Here is a 19,090-nt window from a genome sequence, read left to right on the forward strand (position 1 = left end):
ATGAAATGCATGAAAATTATAATAAACACCAATTTCAGGATAGCATGCAATTCTGTGGAGGGATGTATGCAAACAGGACTTTATAGTGTGCATACAAATGTTGATTATATTAGTATGACAAGTATTTTATAATCAAAATTTTAAACTTTTAAATACCTCAAAAAGGAGGAAAGTGGATGGAGAAATTAACAGGAGAAAGAATGTGGATAGAAAGAAGGGGAAAGGAAGGAAAAGGGGTGGGAAGAAAGAAGGAAAGAAAAAGAGGTCAAGGCCCAGAGGGGGCCAGACAGAGGAAAAGGGGAAGGTGAAAGTGGGGAAAGATAAAGGGGTGAAGGAAAGGGAACAGGAACGAAGAATTCTTCAGGCATCCAGGCAGAGCAGATTACCTGGAATGCGGGGATGGGGAGGCGGGTGGGAGGACAGGGCGGTAGTAAATCAAAGTGATAACAGACATTTCATTGACACTGAATGTCAGAAGATAGTGGTGCATCACCATTAAAGTTTAGGAAAGCTGTAACTATAATAATAAAGATTTGCTCGAGAATAAAGCTAAAAGACAGATATGCTTATCAAGCATGAAATAATTCAAGGACTATAATATCCATCAACCTTTCTTTTTAAAAAACCCATAACACCTGAAAAACAGATCCAGCCAAATAAAAGTGGAATCAAGCATTTTAAGGCCAGGAATGAAGAAGCCATGGTAAAAGGACATGGTAAGCACTGAATCCATTTACATATAAACATGAACATTAAACAGCCTGGAAATTGGAATTAAGGCTACAGACATGTTGTGCATATTTTAGCCCTGGCCAGTGTAAAAATATAACTATTAATAAATACCAAGAGGTATGAAGGGAGTTCTACAGAAGCACATACAAGAGTGGTTAACTGCTCAACTTTCAGAGCAGGTAATTAATACTCCAAAATTGAAATATGTCCTTCAAAGAAATCTCCAATCTCCTCATATTTTTCCTAATGTAAGTTTCTTTAACCTATGTTTTAGATTATTTTCCCTCTCTTATGGTAAAAAATTATTCATCTGAAGTTCAACAATTCCCTCCCATAATTTTTTTTTCTGTTACACTGAAAACCATTAGGTTGGACCCTCTTAAAATTAGAAGTTACGTCTATAGTATAAGCTCATTTCTCTATCTATGCATCTGTCTGTACATAACCATAAAAAGACCATTAGCTGTACCATTAGCTGTGTCTCAATGGAGGCACTACTAGGATTTTGAGTGGGACAATACTTTATTGTAAGGGACTAAAACACAAAATTTCAACATCTGTCCTCTAAACCTTCAATACTGCCCATACTTGAGAAAAGACTAAATGTTAGTTAACAGTTATTTCTGGGTGGTAGATGTGGAGGATATTTTTAACTACCATCTCTCTACCTTTCTGCATTGTGTGAATGCTATTTTATATAGGTATCAGTTTTACAAAAACAGTGTTTTGTTTTTTATAGGACAACAATAAGAAAAAATGCCAACATTTTGACAGTTAATTCTAGATGGAAGAATATGAATACTTCCGTGTTTTGTATTTCTTTTTCGTTTCCGAGTACAAAAACTTTAAAGTATTTATATTTAATTTAAAGTTATAGTTAATTTAAAGTTATAAAGTATCTTTATAACTTACATATACAATAATGATATAGTTGTATGAGGATTATTTAATTGTGGTTTTTTAAAAACTATTTCAATTTCTTCTGTCCCAGTATTTTCAATAAAAATTTATCTAAAGTCATTACTTTTCCAATAGTAGATGAATTATCAGTAATAAGTGTATGTAAAAACTAAGATTCAAAGATAAAATGGTCCAAATACATACAGAAAGGTTTAAAAATTTAATACATCTCACTGAATCACCCAATAAACAAATATTGTTTACATTTTTGTGAAAAATCATTGTTTTTTTTGAACCCTGTCTTGGGGTAGTTTTGCTCTACATTTACTTCAAAAATGGAAAACCCGGGGCTTCCCTGGTGGCGCAGTGGTTGAGAGTCCACCTACCGATGCAGGGGACACGGGTCCGTGCCCCGGTCCGGGAAGATCCCACATGCCGCGGAGCGGCTGGGCCCATGAGCCATGGCCGCTGAGCCTGAGTGTCCGGAGCCTGTGCTCCACAATGGGAGAGGCCACAGCAGTGAGAGGCCCGCGTACCACAAAAAAAAAAAACAAAAAAAACCTTTCTATAAGATTTATGGAAAGCAGCCACAAAAAACACCCAACACATTTATATAAAAAGCTAAGCCTAGGAAAAAACAAAAATTAACCCAACCACTCATATAAATGACTGCTCCTCTCATCACATGAATTCTTAAGTGCACAGGTAGAAAATATGAAATCATACATGAAATGATTGATATCCTCTTGAGGTTTTCTCAAAGTGGTTCTGAGTCACGTAACTGAAATACCTAAATTCACTACAAATATCTACAATGACAGTGAAGGTTTGAATTCACCTCATAACCTGAGCTAAGTTTAAAAGTTTGTAACTGAGAATAAAGACAGAATCTTAGGAGACACTCCTGGTGGTCTTACAACAGTTATTTCCCTCCTTCTCCCTTCCCAGTAGTGCTCTTACTTTGTGTATCTCCAACTAGAGAAATAACCTACCCCTTGTATCTTAGGCCAAACATCCCATTCTATTTCTCTGGCCACAATCATTGCTTAAATAGTCCCATCAAGGCAAACTTCAGGACTCTTTCTTGGAATATGGCATGAACTGCTACTGGTAGGTAGCCATCCTAGAGCCAAAAGAGGAACCAGCCTTAGGTCAAAATTTAAATCATAAAAAAACAAAAGAGATCAAGAAATTAGGTCCTTTGGATGGCCTCACAGAGCTGCTGAATAAAGCGACTCTAAATAAAGCCTACCGTATCTCTAGACTTAGAATTTCATGAGCCAAGGTATATTGAGAGTTTAGATTACCTCCAAAAATAAAGAGTCCTAACTGATATTAAGTTTAACCACAAATAATCTACTCAGAAAATTTTAAAAAAGCAAACCCATAACTCACATCTTACTGGCACAGTACTTAATGTTGAAGGGGTCCACAACATGTCACTGTGGCATAAAAATTATACTGAGATGAAAGCATGAGAGTAGACTTTGTTTCTGAACTCTCTTATCTCCCTAAAAGCAGAGCCTCCCCAAAGAACTCAATTGTTGTTAAGTCCTTTCCCAGGGAGATTCACAACCAGGGAAGTCAAAACTATCATATCTTCCATCTGTTCTCCAAAGAGCTCATTTATCTTTCCTAAAAGCCATTTGTTTTACAATAAGTGCCTTTTCTCCCACTCCCCTTCCCCTAATATTCCCAAATTCTGACAGCTTCCTTGAGTCACATTTTTCTGTGAACTCCAAGTCTGTTCTCTTGCTAAATTTTTTTTTTTTTTGGTCAGTTTAATTACCAGTCCCCCAAACAATGAACCTAAGAAAGGACAGGAAAAGTTTTCTTCCCCTACAAAGTTAACTACTTAATATTCTACTTTCAGATTTAAAAACTGGGGCTTGTCGTATCTAAAGTGACAGCAATGAAATGAGGACAAATGACCTCTTCTTTTGCAGTCTATATCCAACCAATTATTGCACTGCTTACCTTCGCAATCCACTCTTCCCAGACATTTATAAAATCTTATAACGCTCTAATCCCATAGCGTCATTCAAGAGTGAACACTGACTACTATTTTACAGTCACAGCAAATTCTAGTTTAACAGATATGTGTCAAGTATTTCAGAGCAAAGTAAAAATCCTTAACCCACAATAAGGATAATACAATGGAGCTGAAGAAAGCACACCAGGCTGTTAACATTGTTCATCTGAAATGAGGGAAGGAGAAAAATCAAGGACGGTCATTTTTGACTCTGTATTTCTTTCCATCATTTTGTTTCACTTGTTCTAATACTATATGTTCCATTTATAAGTAGAAATGCACTAAATAAAGAAAAACAGTTTAAAAATTTATATCCTGGTATTTTAAATCTCGTTCTGGAAAACTACCCACAAGCACACTAACCTACAAGTAAATGAAAAAGACTGCCCTATCGCTGACAAAATATTACCAGAAAAGAAGCATTTATACCTACACACACACAGACGACACACACACACAAACACACGCACTCACACACATTCATGTGCTTCTAAAATCCAAAGATTTTAAACATCTGGATACCGCTGCCCCCTTCTTCCCAACAGGTGAGGATGTGGCCTTACCTGTGACTGGGCAGAGTTGGATATTTGTAAACATTCCTCTAAATGAAAGCAAGTAAATGTGTAGCTCTTGATGGTCAACAAAAACTCTGACTAAAATCCAGGTGGGAAAGCAAGAACTGAACTTTTCCATGTCACTACACCTATTTACACACTTGAAGGAACCCCGAGGCCAGGCAAAGCTCTGATGAAATGCTGCAGTTGATTTTGCCCTTTGTGGCCAGCTTTATTAGAAACTTCTAAGTTGCTATCTCCATGCCTTAATATTGTGGGTCTCAAACTTAATCATGTATCAGAATCACCTGGTGGGCTTGTTAAAACAGATTGCTGAGCTCCCAATGACCTAAAAGTTGGGCACCTAAAATCATTCCACTAACAGCAACATTACAGAGGAAACAAGAGCTAAAACACAAGTTTTCCTAAACAAAGGATGAATGATGCAGGTTTTCTGACTGTTTAACCTACAAGTAAATGGAAAAGATTGCCCTATCACTGACAAATGACCAGAAAAGAGCATTTATACATACACACACACACACACACACACACACGTGTGCTTCTAATATCCAAAGAGCACAGAGTAAACGAGGTTTAATTTCTTTAAATCTCAGTTAATGATCCAGTAAAAACAAAATAAATCAATATCATATATGGCAAATGTTAACTCCACTTAATCCAGTTATCAAGAAGAATGCAAAGAATCTAACTATTCTTTAATAAGAATAATGTAAGCACATATTTCCTGCATGATTATATTTAACAGGAAAGTTAGTGTAAAAAATTTCAAAGTATTAGTATTTAGAGTCATGGTTAACTTTTTAGTATACAACCACTCAGGAGATACACCCATACTCTAACCTCCTCCCCCAAAGACCTTCTCTACGTGGAAAAAAAAACAAGAGAAGCTGACTTCTCTTACGTTCTATGTTTACCTCTATACCTTTCCCTTTTCCAGTGACTATAACTTTCCTTCTTTCTTGGAATTAAAACAAAACTCAGCTTGCACATGTGAAATCTTTTATTTATGAAATTTCCTTTAACCAGGCCACTTATGCCCAACATTCACTTCCTCTGTTCATCTTTCTTAATTTTCGTCCACTGAAATGATTGTTATTAAAAAAAAGTTTAAAAACCTTTTCCCATCACTTAATCTTACATCCACTGTCTCAAAGGTGCCTTACAAAAGTGTCAAAATTAAATATTAAAAAGAGAAATCTGGAAAGTTTTCTGATGTGCCTTTGCTTTTCGAAACTATTCTGCCACTTGTTTTAAAGAGTATATTGCATACCTGATCCATATCTAAAGTTGTTTCTATCATTTCCTGAAACTTGGAGAAATCAGAACGAAGATCAATAAGAGGAGTCACAAAAACTGCCAACAACAATGCCTGATGTTTTCCTAAAAGAAAGCAAAAAGTAAATAAATAAATAAATAGGTCCTATATTAAAAATACAAAACTACAAATCATGAAAATTTGCAATAATGAGCAGCCTTTGATCCCCAAAGCACAAACTGTATAGCAGATCTCTGAAGTTACTACTCACTCAGGTATCTTAATTCAAATGTGTTTAGTACTTATATAGTAAGGGAGATGATCTGGCACTCAAAGTTTCCTACTAATAAAACACTGCCTGCCCTGCATGTCTGTTAATCGCCTTCAGAAGAGGCACTATAGATGCAGAAACGTGACATTAATTACAACCAAATGAATAGCGTTTCTTTTTAGATTTAATAACCCAAAGTTGAAGTCATTAAAATAAAATATCTAACTTACCTTATAAATCCCTAATTTCCATTAATAATACAGTGCTCCAATTAACAGAGGTTAAATCAAGCCACAAGTAAATGGAACTTCGCTTGATGCTGTTCAAGAGCACATGCTGGGGAATTATGTGAGGAGAAGTAAGTGAAGCAACAGGGTCTATAGTGTGAAAGGCATGAGTAGAGAGACCTGGAAGCCAATCCCTGCTCTGGTATCTATGGCTCTGTGATCTGGAGCCTCCTTTTCCTTGTCTATTACAATGGGAGTAATAACAACAGCTACCTAGAAGATGAATAAATAAGACAACTATGCTTAGTATATATACAGTAGTTGACACAACAGAAGCTCAGTAATAGTTACCACGCATTATTATTGGTTATAACACAAGGATTTTCTTCTGATCTCCAATAAATTCCCTTAGGAGAATGCTGCAAGTAATCTCTACCATACTGCATTTCACTCCAAAGCAACAATTCCCAACATTTTCCAGACGTATTGGTAGCTCTTGATTGAGAAAATGATGAAAACGTTATGATGGCAATCAGTAAAACTATTGAGAGAATTCATATTTTATTATTAATCACAACAGCATCTAGACATACTTAGAAAATAGTACATATGTGTGAAACATTAGACAGTCTATAAACAACTTTGCCCACATAATGTCTGTTGTGCTACAATGCCTGGTTCTTTATTCTGAATTAGCTCATATGCTATTGGTAAAGAGGGGAATGATGGCAGCAAAACATGGTGGTGGCACTGGTTCACGAATGATTTTTCCCCCAGCCCATTAATGTCTTGAAGAGATCAAGGGAAAGCTTTCACACAATTAAGAGTAAGCTTAGCAACATACAAAGACCTCAGAGTAGCTGGCTTAATGACCATTATACTTTCCACTATGTTAAGGTATGTGGAAAGGCTGAGTATAGATGAAGAGTACAAAAACATTTGCCACTGTTTAAAAAGAAATTTTTTATTCAACTGAATTCTATATACCCGGTTCAGATTTTTTTTTTTTAAATAACTTTATTTATTTATTTATTTTTAACTTTGGCTGCGTTGGGTCTTCGTTGCTGCGTGCAGGCTTTCTCTAGTTGCAGAGAGCGGGGCCTCCTCTTGTTGCGGAGCACAGGCTCTAGGCGCGCGCGGGCTTTAGTTGTGGCATGTGGGCTCAGTAGCTGTGAGCTCGTGGGCTGCAGAGCGCAGGCTCCATAGCTGTGGCGCCTGGGCTTAGCTGCTCTGCGGCATGTGGGATCTTCCCGGACCAGGGCTTGAACCCGTGTCCCCTGCATTGGCAGGCAGATTCTTAACCACTGTGCCACCAGGGAAGTCCCCCGGTTCAGATTTTTAACTTTGCTGAAACTGACATTTGAAGCAAATGCCCTCAAAGGGCATCTCGAAGGAGGAAATGAGCCCCAGACTTTAAAGCTGCAAGGTGTCACTTGATGCTGGCTACAAATGCAATGGAGATTTACGCAGGCTATTGCTTTTATTAAAGGTTAATGCTTTTGTTATTAATCACTTAAAATTTTTCATATTTTGAGGTCTACCTTATCTCTATTTTTTTCTGTAAGTTCTGTTTTCTAGCACAGGACTTCGAAGAAGGTAAGGTTTTCCAAGAAAACACAAGTGGTATTATTACAGAAGTACCTGTATAAACTTCAGAATATGTCCTCTAGCCCCTCACACCTTGCTGCAGCTCTTCTCAGAGTTAAAGTCCCTTCCTCTGCTCACTTGTTCCATATCCTGCAAAGCCTTCACTAGCATCTTGAATTCCTTCCCCTACTTGTAATTTGTACTGAGCCCCACTTGGCAATTTCCAACTGGGTTTTTCTTCCCCCAATTGGTTATGGTTTTAATTAAAAATAACAGCTCTATTGAGATATAAATCATATACCAAACAATTCTCCATTTTAAAGTGTATGATTCAATGGTTTTTAGTATATTCACAGATTTGTGCAACCATCACCACAATCAATTTTCAAACTCTGTCACTACCCTCAAAAGAAACAAGGAACCCTGTACCCATTAGCAGTAACTTACGATTTCCTTCCAACCTCCTGCCATTCCTCCAAGCCTAGGCAATCACTAATCCACCTTCTGAATCTATAAATTTGCCTATTCTGGTCTTTTCATATAAATGGATCACATTATACTGTGACGGCTTTTTTCACTCAGCATAATGTTTTCAGGGTTCATCCATGTTGTATCATGCACCAGTACTTCGTTACTTTTGACTGAGGAACAATTTTCCATTGTATGGATATGCCACATTTTATTTATTCATTCATCAATTGATGGGCACCATTGGGTTGTTGTTGTTTTTTTAAAAATCATTTTTGGTTTACTTCTAGTAACAAAATAACATACTTTTCAGTACGATTGTTTTCAATTACAGAAGTACAGAAACTAAAATAAAATCTTAATAACACTATTACCTAAAAATATGGAACGCTTCACGAATTTGCATGTCATCCTTGCGCAGTGGCCATGCTAACCTTCTCTGTATCGTTCCAATTTTAGTGTATGTGCTGCCAAAGCGAGCATCACCATTGGGTTTTGATAAACTCCATCTTCCACTAGTTACCACAACCTAACAAGCCTTACATGATCTATCCCAGGGTCTTAAACAAAGGTCCATAGATCCTTGAATTCAACATAGTACATAAACAAAGAAGAGAAGTAAATCCCATCTTCATTTTCTCTAACCTCTAACTGGAATCAAGCATTTTCTTCCATTGTTAATGTAAGTAATAAACCACTGTAGTATCATCAGTACTTGTGTCTTTGTCATCAGTTAAAATTCCAGATATATTTTCATATCATATTATAGTTTTTTGGAGATAACTTTAACATTTAAACTCATTAGCTCAAAATTAAAGAAGTTCGAACTTCACTCAGATCATGTTATTTGATGCATTAATAAAAAGGACTTATTTCTCAAGAATTTCTTTTATATTTTGATAAATGTATTTCAATATAATTGGCTTCCTATTTAACTCTATGTGTTTTATTTTACGCATTTAAAAACACTATTCTGACAAGTGGTTCACAGACTTTATTAGAAGCCAAAAGGGTCCACAGCATGAAAAATGTTAAGAACCTTGGATAGGCCTCACCTCTCTGGCCTCACCTCCTAACAAGCGCGCCCTCATTCTCTATCGCTATGCTTGACAACCCTAGCTTCCCTTAACTCCTTCAACAAGTCAAGCTATAGGTACTTATACTAGCTGGCCCCACTAGCCTCCCCTAGATCTTAACAGTGAGCTCTCTGTCATCATTTGAGATTCACCTGAGACAGCAATTCCATAGAGAGGCCATCCTTGACCACCATGTCCAGCATCTTCCTGGCCCAGTCAAGTCACTCTGTCACATCAAAATATTATGCTTTCTTTGTTGTACTTACTACTCTTTGAAATTCTTGCTCATTTATTTATCTCTCTCTACCCTTCCACTGTTACTGAACCTCCATAAGAAGAGGGACCTTATCTGTCATATCTACCATTGTAGTTCCCGGAACAATGCCTGGCACAAAGTAGGCAATGGATAACTCTATGCTGAATGAATGACATTATGAAGGGAGCAAGGGGCTTATGAAGCAACCAATCACTGGTCATTAGTTCTGATACATGCAACAGTCACCTAGGAAAAATACAAAAGATCACACTGGGAAATAACTGTTAGCTGCTGCTGCTGCTTTTTTTTTTTTTAATAATTTTTATTTTTTGGCCCTGGCATGCAGGATCTTAGCTCCCTGACCACGGATTGAACCTGCAGTGGAAGCACAGAGTCTTAACCACTGGACTGCTAAGGAAGTCCCTGTTAACTCCTTAAATGCATCAAAATGGGGAATATCTAAGCAATCAAATTCAATAATTTCACTAAGAACTCTAGATTCATTGTCAGCCCCTAAAGATTCGTTTATAACTCGCTGAAGATTTCATTTTTGAGAATGCTGCTGAATATTCAATGGAGAAAAGACATTCTTCTTCAATAAACAGTGCTGGGAAGATTGGATATTCACATGTAAAAGAATGAAACTAGACCCTTATCTTGCACCACTTACAAAAAATTGACTTGAAATGGATTAAATACTTAAATTTGTTAAGACCTGAAAACATGAAACTCCTAGAAGAAAACATGGGGGAGAGACTTCCCTGGAGGTCCAGTAGTTAAGAATCCACCTTCCAATGCAGGCGACGTGGGTTCGATCCCTGGTGGGGGAACTAAGATCCCACATGCCGCAGGGCAACTAAAGCCTGTGCACTCTAGAGCCCACGTGCCACAACAAAGAACCCATGCACGGCAATGAAAGATCCCACATGCCACAGCGAAGGTGCTGCATGACACAACTAAGACCCAACACAGCCAATAAGTAAATAAATAAATATTTTTTTTTAGAAAAAAGAAAACATGGGGGAGAAGCTCCTTGACATGGGTCTTGGCAATAATTTTTTGGATATAATACCCAAAGCACAAGTAATAAAATTAAAAATAAACGAGTGGGACTACATCAAACCAAAAAGCTTCTGCACAGCAAAAGAAACAATTAACAAAGTGAAAAGCCAACCTATGGAAGGGGAGAAAATATTTGCAAAACATTTATTTGATAAGGCACTAATATCCAAAATAGATAAAAAACTAACAACACAACTCAAGAGCAAAAAAACCCAATTAATCCAATTTAAAAACGGGCAAAAGACATGAATAGACATTTTTCTAAAGAAGATATATGAATGGCCAACAGGTACATGAAGAGATGCTCAACATTAGGGAAATGCAAATCAAAACCACAATGAGATAACACTTCATGCCTGTTAGAATGGTCATCATTAAAAAGACAAGAGAAGAAATGCTGGTGAGGATGTAGAGAAAAGGGAACACTTGAACACTCTTGGTGGGACTGTAAACTGGTACAGCCACTATGGAAAACTGTGTATGGAGGATCCTCAAAAAATCAAAAATAGAACTGCCATATGATCCAGAAATTCCACTCCTGGGAATATAACCAAAGAAACCCAAAACACTAATCGGAAAAGGTATCTGCACCTCCCATGTTCATAGCAGCATTCTTTACAATAGCCAAGATATGGAAACAACCTAAGTATCCATCGATGGATAAAGGGATAAAGAAAATGTGGCGTGTGCGCACACACACAGACACACACACACACACACAATGGAATATTATTCAGCCATTAAAAAAAAGGGAAATACTGCCGTTTACAACAACATGAATGGACCTGGAGGGCATTATGCTAAGTGAAATAAGTCAGAGAAAGGCAAACACTTTATTTTTTTTAAATATATTTATTTATTTATTTAATTTGGGCTGCATTGGGCCTTCATTGCTGCACGCAGGCTTTCTCTAGTTGCGGTGAGCAGGGGCTACTCTTTGTTGTGGTGTGCGGGCTTCTCATTGCAGTGGCTTCTCTTGTTGCAGAGCACGGGCTCTAGGCGTGTGGGCTTCAGTGGTTGTGGCCCCGGACTCAGTAGTTGTGGCTTGTGGGCTCTAGGGCACAGGCTCAGTAGTTGTGGTGCTTGGGCTTAGTTGCTCCACAGCATGTGGGATCTTCCTGGACCGGGGCTCAAACCCGTGTCCCCTGCACTGGCAGGCGGATTCTTAACCACTGCACCACCAGGGAACTCCAGAAAGACAAATACTTTATGATCTCACTTATACGTGAAATCTTAAAACAACAACAACAACAAAAACAACTCATAGTTAAAGGGATCAGATTTGTGGCTGGGAGGGGAGGGGGACTGGAGGAAGGTGGTCAAAAGCTACCAACTTCTAGTTACAAGATGAATAAACACTGAGGATATAATGTACAGCATGATGACTACAGTTAACACTGCTGTATGATACGTATGAAAACTGTTAAGAGAGTAAGTAAATCCTCAGAATTCTCATCACAAGGAAAAATTTTAAAAGAATGCTGTTATGTGCCTCAGAAACTGCTGCAATGTTTAGGTCAATAAGCATAAGTACTTACAATTCTGTAACAACCCAAAGCATAATTTAATCACTATCAAACATTTCATCACCATTTACTATGATAAAAATTATAACAAATTTCCGGATAACCTGAAAGCCCATAAGTCTATCAAGAGTAAGTGGTTCAGGGACTTCCCTGGTGGTCCAGTGGTTAAGAATCCGCCTTCCAATGCAGGGGACGCAGGTTTGATCCCTGGTCAGGGAACTAGGATCCCACATGCTGTGGGGTAACTGAGCACATGAGCCACAACTACTGAGCTCATGCGCCGCAACTACTGAGCCTGCACGCCACAACTAGAGAGAAGCCCACGCACCGCAAGGAAATATCCCGCATGCCGCAACGAAGAATCCGCGTGCAGCAACTAAGACCCAATGCAGCCAAAAATAAATAAATAAATAAATATTTAAATACTAAAAAAAAAAAAAAAAGGTAAGTGGTTCATTAAATATACTCCTGGAATAATGCCCTGGCCAGCTTTAAATCTAAGCCTTAACTGGTGTATTAACACCAGTTTGGGGACTTGTTTTCTCCATCTTGCCTATGTTCATGCTACTTAATCATCGATTGAGAGAAATACTATGGAAACTATCCTTAGTGAATTTAGAAAGGCTAATTTTCAGGGGAATTCCCTGGCGGTCCAGTGGTTAGGACTCAGCGCTTTCACTCCTGGGGCCCGAGTTCAATCCCTGGTCAGGGAACTAGGAGCCCGCAAACCGCACGGCTACTTATCAAGTGGCAAAAACACCAATGAAAACCACTTTGGCATGTGCACTGCCCCAAAATAAAATGTTGCACTTTCTTGATATACCACTTTAGAATTCTCCTTTTATGACATCTATCAAAATTATATTTTTGTGTGACAGGTCTAATGTCTGTTTCCCTCACATGCTATAAGGGCAGAGACTGTTTTGGGGTCCTATCACAGCCTCAGCAGCTAGCAGTGTCAGGAACACAGTGAGTACTCCAAGTGTTTGCTAAACCTTCTCGCTGTTTCTGCTTCTCCCTTATCTGCCCTAACAACCTCTGAGTACCAGTCCTTTGTTATGATATAAGCAATGAATTAATCAATTTTTGCTAACATACCTTTATTAGTATAGACACTAAAGTAAAATAAAGAACACCGTAAGCTTTCAGGACCTCTTAAATAACAATGGCAAGACAAAGCATCTTGAACCCCTAGCACAACCATTCATCACTAAGTACTTTCCCATTCTTTTACTGCTTTTCAGTTTCCTTTCTGACACATTCTCTCTCCTACACTAAGTGGTATTTTCTCATTCTCCCAAAAGAAGTTTCTGAAGGGCTATTACATGTCAGAAGTTGGGCTGGAATACTTGTTCCCTGGGGACATACCATACACTCAGGTGTCGGGGAGAGATGACACAGTCATTAAACTAATTACTAAGAAGGATGGCAAGTATAATGACAGGGAAATACAGGGTGCTTTGGAAACGCATAACTAGGACAGGAGTGTACTCAAATGTAGGTCTAGCCAAAGAAATGACTTTGAAGGTGAAAATCTAAAGATGAAGACAACAAAGCCAGGTGAGACAGGAAGGGATAAATGTCTGATTCTAAAGGAACAGCACATACAAAGGCCAAAGAGTGTGCAGTATATTTGAGATCCGGAGGATATTCAAGTTCACTTGAACAGATGCAAAAAACAAATGCAGTTTGTTCTTTCAAATTGCAGACTTTTCTCCATCATAAATTTAATAAATCTTAGCATTTTTCATTGAAAAATGTCAAAGTACACTGTATTGTTGTTTCAGTTTTACATATTATTTCAGCTTATACAATTTATTATATAATTATTTCAGTTTTTATATATACCAAGTATACATGTTGTTAAAACAGACAACAGGCCCCAAATGGAGTCGCTTATGCTAGGCCTCACGTCCCCAAATCAAGGCTTACCTTAATTACAGTTTCGGCTCTCCCAGAAATGGAATCTTAAACCAGCCAATCAGGAATCACCTGATCAGCACCAGTTAGGTAATACACCTGACAGACCCCTACAATACCCTAAAGGAAAGTAATCTTACAATAACCAACCTGCTTTTTATAACTTCCTTGTTTCAGCTCCCTTCTGCCTATGAAAGTCTTTCATTTTGTACAGCTCTAGGAAGTTCCTTTCTATCTCCTGGATGGGATGCTGCCCAATTCATGAACTGTTCAATAAAGCCAATAAGATCTTTAAAATTCACTCAGTTGAATTCTGTTTTTTAACACTGCATAGACACACCCATGGGTATGCACTAAGTCAAATGAAAATGTGTATCTTACTGTGAGACATGGTCAAAAAAGTCTGAGAAACTTTGGCAATGAGTCCTAGGAGGGAAAGGATAGACAGATAGGCAGAGGCAACAATTTACGAGGGGCCTGTCAAACCCCAAAACAGCCCTGTCTCTGCCCTTATAGCACGTGAGGGAGACAGACATTAGACAAGTAATCGCACAAAAATATAAGGCAGTGAAATATAAGGGCAGTAAATATATAAAGGCAGTGAAAAACCCCTGAAGGGTTAACAAGACATTTATATTTTTATTTATAAATATATTTACATATTGAGAAAAACAGCTGGCTGAAGCAAAGAGAAAGGATTAGAAAGAGCCAAGACAAGAGACAGTAAAAGCATTAGGAGGCTGACAATTAATTCAGGTAAGAAATGCTATAGCCTGGACTAGGGTGCTGGCAGTGGGATGGAAAGGTGTCCGAGGTGAAGAATATATATGATGCGATACCAACAGGACTTGGTGACTGAGTGAATGCAAAATGGGAGAGGCAACAGTTAAGGCTGATTCCCAAGGCTTAGACCACTGGGTAGATAATGGGGCCATTTACTGAGAGAGAGAACACCAAAGCAGAGTTTAGAGGGAGGAATTCAGAGTAGACTTTGAAACATGTGTCCATATGAGAAATCCTCAGTCAGAATTCCCATTCAGTGATAATCAGGTAGTCCAACCAGCAGCGGTCCACTTTAGTCAGACCATGACTTCCCCAGCTCATCAGAATATCAGCCCGCCATTCTGCCTCATTATCTGTAAACTGACGGGCCCCTTCAGGCACAAGCTTGCAATGCCTGGTCTTATTCACCACAGGCAGACACCAACCACACCACAGGCCCCCAACTTCCCACCACGAGAAGACTTTCCCAGATCTGTGTCTGGCAAAATTGAGGTTGCTGGGTAAATTGGCTGTAATTGCACCTAAATTATTGATACTCACTGGTAAACGTCTTCTCTCTCAAATCATTTACATTTTATTTAATGTAACTGAGAAGTAACTGGAAACGGCTGGCAAAATAATTAAGAAAAAGACACTAAGATTTTCTAATCAAGTTAAATGAGCAAGTAACACTAAAATCAAAATGAACTATAGGAGAGTTCTGGGTAACAGATATGAGGTGCCTCCCTACATGTGTCCTCCAGACACTAACTCAGGTCCAAGGCCTACCACTAGTCACAAATCTGCTGAATCAGACTTTCCAAATAGAATATGACTGGAAAAACCAACCTAAAGTCTAAATTAATTATCAAGTTAGTATTAACATCCTTGTTCTAGTAAATATTTTGGTAAATGATAATAAAAAGACATGAGTTTCAATTAACAAAGATTTAAAAATTTATTCTATGCCCACGTTCCCTTGACTAATATAACGTAATTTCCTTAACTCCAACCTAGAAGTTTTATGAAGTACAATTAAATTTTATCTGACCCTTTAAACATATTTATGAAATGGATTTAAAAATTCATGTAAGTGGAAAAAAGGCTAGCAAGATGCTGCTAATGAAAGTTTACAGTATTCACACAAATATGAGGCTGGAGCCAAAACATTACCAAATTAGCAAAGAAGCCAACAGTTGAAATGCAGTCCATCATGGTAAAAGATCAAAATAATTCAATCGCTCTGAATAACAACCTTTAGCACAAGGGCATCTCCGTTATTCCTCCACCACCAACAAGCCGCCCTATAGTTTTGGCCTCTTATCCTCCCTCATGGCCCCCGCCCTCTCTTCCTTTTCAGATTCTCGGGTCACGTCACCCCTTTTGTTGAGCACAGCCACCTGTTTCCGTTCCTTCATTTGCAGGTAATACTTTCCCTGACAATATACCTCATTTTCCTTTCTTACTATTGTCATTTTGACAAAACAGTAATTTTCTTTCCTATGCTGACTTTCTTTTCTGATTCCACTGATTAGTTATGAGTATCATTTTACACCATGCTAGTCTCTGTGAGATAAGAGAAAATGTACTGGTCTCTGCTCCTGGTTCCTGACACAGAGTTCCTAAAACCCTTGTAATTTCCTAAGTGACAAGAGCACTAGGAGCATCTCTTGTTCTAATAAGGTGACCCGAGATGACCTCTTGAATGGGGGCTGGTCATCAGAAAGACCAAGCCATGATTAGGAGCTTGGAATTTTTAGCTCTACCCCCACTCCCCTATCATCCAAAGAGGGGAAAGGGGCTGGAAATGGAGTTCATAATTGATCATGCCTACGTGAGGAAGCTTCCTAAAACCCCAGTAGTGGTGGCAGGGGGCATGTTCGGTCCAGAGAGCTTTCAGGAGGGCAAACACGTCCACCAGCAGGGTGACGCAACTCAACTCTACAGGACAGAAGCTCCTGTGCTCAGGACCCGCCCCCGCCCCAGACTTGTCGTATCTCTTCATCTGGCTGTTCATCTGCATCCTTTATCAATAAACTGGTAAGTGTAAATAAGTGTTTCCCTGAGTTCAGTGAGCTGTTTTAGCAAATTGATTAAACCCAAGAAGGGGGTCATTGGGACCTCATCTGTAACTGGTTGGTCAGAAGTACAGGTAATACCCTGGGCTTGAGACTGGGTAGAGAGGTTGCAGGGTACCAGGCTTGTGGGATTGAACCCTTAACCTATGGTATCTGATGGGAGACAGTGTCACAACTGAGTTAAACTGCAGAACACCCAGTTAGTGTCACAGGAAATCACTTGGTGTGGGGCAAAACCTCCACACATTTGGTGACCAGAAATGTAACTGATGAAGTTTCTGAGTGTTGTGCCTTGACCTCTTTTATCTCGTAAACTAGTTTTTATTGCACAGTCTTGCACAGGGATGCATATGTTGCATTATAACAGAACTGGCTGTATGCAAAAGTGTAACAGAATATATTGGGATAAAAATGTTCTAATTATACATTTAATAAATAAATAGTATTGATTTTACAATAGTAAAAATAGTACTAATTGTTAGTTGCCATAATTTAACCTCTATGACTTGACACTAACTGGGTAAGTCAATTATACTTCCATGAAAAAATAAATAAAATTAAGAAAAGAGATAAAAAACAAAAAAAAATTTAAAGGGCAGTTTTACACATGTTAAATTAAGTTAAATGTATAGGAAATACAAAAATACTACAATAAATAATGCATTTTACCTCACAAAAGACTTGAAGTTTGCTTGTGGAGGTGGACTTCCAAAAGGCTGCAGCTTGTAAGTTACTGTGAAATGGTGAGTCCTCTGAAGTGCAGTGAGTGCAAAGCTGTAACACCACATGCAAATGAGTGTGGCTCATGAACACATGGTGGATGTTGGAGGTGTGTGTCTGTGTACATTTTGTGTATGCCTACACTGCTCAGTTCAGCTGGGTGCAATTTTCTGCATTCACCCAGTGTTTCCCATGGGCAAAATGTGCATAAGCAACAAAAAATTCACATTATGCTCAAATTGTTTCCTAATATATGAACTACATTACAACAAGTCTTCCTTGTCAAAGAAAGTGTTAAGCATAACTGACCTTCTATAATTTTGCTTAAAGAATGAAACAACATAAAGCAAAATATTAATAATGGTTACCTCTGGATGGTAGAATAATTACTACAAAGAGTTTACCTTGCTTTTATAAACTGATAAAGACGAAATTTAAAGAAAATATCTCCAAAATACAAAATCCAACCAGATCTTAAATTGCAACTTTATAGGCTAAAGTTTAAAAAGTGCTACATTAGTAAAGCAGATTCCTTTTCAGAAATGCCAAATTGCTTTCATATTATCTTCTATTTAGAAGGAAACTGAGCAATCAGGTTAAAAGGGGGGATTATTATTAGACTAACTTACTATGTTATTTAGGGTTAAAAAGCAATGGAGATAAGCAGAAGGTGCTATGGAAACCAGAAAACTGCATGAGGAGGGCAGAGAAAGCTTCACAGAAAGGGTGATATTTGAGCTCAATCTTAAATATTAGTAGGGTTCCATCACGTGGACAAGGTAGTGAAGGGCATTTAAGACAAAGGAAAAACATGGGGAAAAGCATAAAAAATCAGAGCAGTCTGGAGAACCAGTACAGTGAGGAGAAGAGTAGGTGAGGGAGTATAAGGGAGGCTGACTGAGAAGTAACAGCCAGCCAGGCACAGGAATGGGGCTTCTTCTGGTAGGTTATGGGAAGCAAATTAATGTGTTCATAACCAAAAGTGAAGAAATGATACGATCAGACGTGCTAAGAAAGATTACTATGGGTTCACTGAGGAGGATGCAATGACCAGGGGAGGGAAAATAGCACATGTAAGGTTTTTAAATATACTGAAACAGAAAAGGATGATTACTTGGATGTGGGCAGAAGGAAGGGTTACATACCTCAGTGTGATAGCTGTTACAATAAAATTCATCAACAAAATCTAGATACTTAGAGTTGTTTTAAGCACTATCAGAAATTTGCTCCAAATGCAGAATACCACTGTTTTAGGTTGTGCCTCCATTTTTTAAAAAAATTTTGTTGAACTATAGTTAATTTACAATGTTGTATTAATTTCTGTTATACAGCAAAATGACTCAGTTACATGTATATATTCTTTTTCATATTCTTTTGCATTATGGTTTATCACAGGATATTGAATATAGTTCCCTTTGCTATATAGTAGGACCTCATTTTTTATCCATTCTATATATAATAGATTGCATCTGCTAACTCCAAACTCCCAATCCTTCCCTCCCCGACCTCCTTCCCCCGTGGCAACCACAAGTCTGTTCTCTATGTCTATGAATCTGTTTCTGTTTTGTAGATAGGTTAATTTACGTCGTATTTTAGATTCCATATATAAATGATATTATATGGTATTTGTCTTTCTCTTT

The 19,090-nt window shown here is 38.1% G+C and overlaps 1 protein-coding gene and 1 non-coding gene across 3 annotated transcripts in view; both read right to left on the minus strand.

Moving 5' to 3' along the window:
* The window catches only part of MSH2 (mutS homolog 2), a 73,358-nt gene that overhangs the window by 23,504 nt on the left and 30,764 nt on the right, over window positions 1–19,090 (minus strand). For both annotated transcript variants that reach the window (XM_060309393.1, XM_030857739.2), the window contains one exon: window positions 5,513–5,622. In XM_060309393.1, coding sequence (XP_060165376.1) covers window positions 5,513–5,622 — 110 coding nt within the window. The remainder of the gene's footprint in view (window positions 1–5,512; window positions 5,623–19,090) is intronic.
* Window positions 8,427–8,533, minus strand: LOC115854344 (U6 spliceosomal RNA). Its single transcript, XR_004039968.1, has one exon. It is a non-coding gene; the product is annotated as a U6 spliceosomal RNA (small nuclear RNA).

This window comes from Globicephala melas, chromosome 12 (genome assembly GCF_963455315.2).
Source record: "Globicephala melas chromosome 12, mGloMel1.2, whole genome shotgun sequence".
In the NCBI taxonomy this organism is placed as follows: domain Eukaryota; kingdom Metazoa; phylum Chordata; class Mammalia; order Artiodactyla; family Delphinidae; genus Globicephala; species Globicephala melas.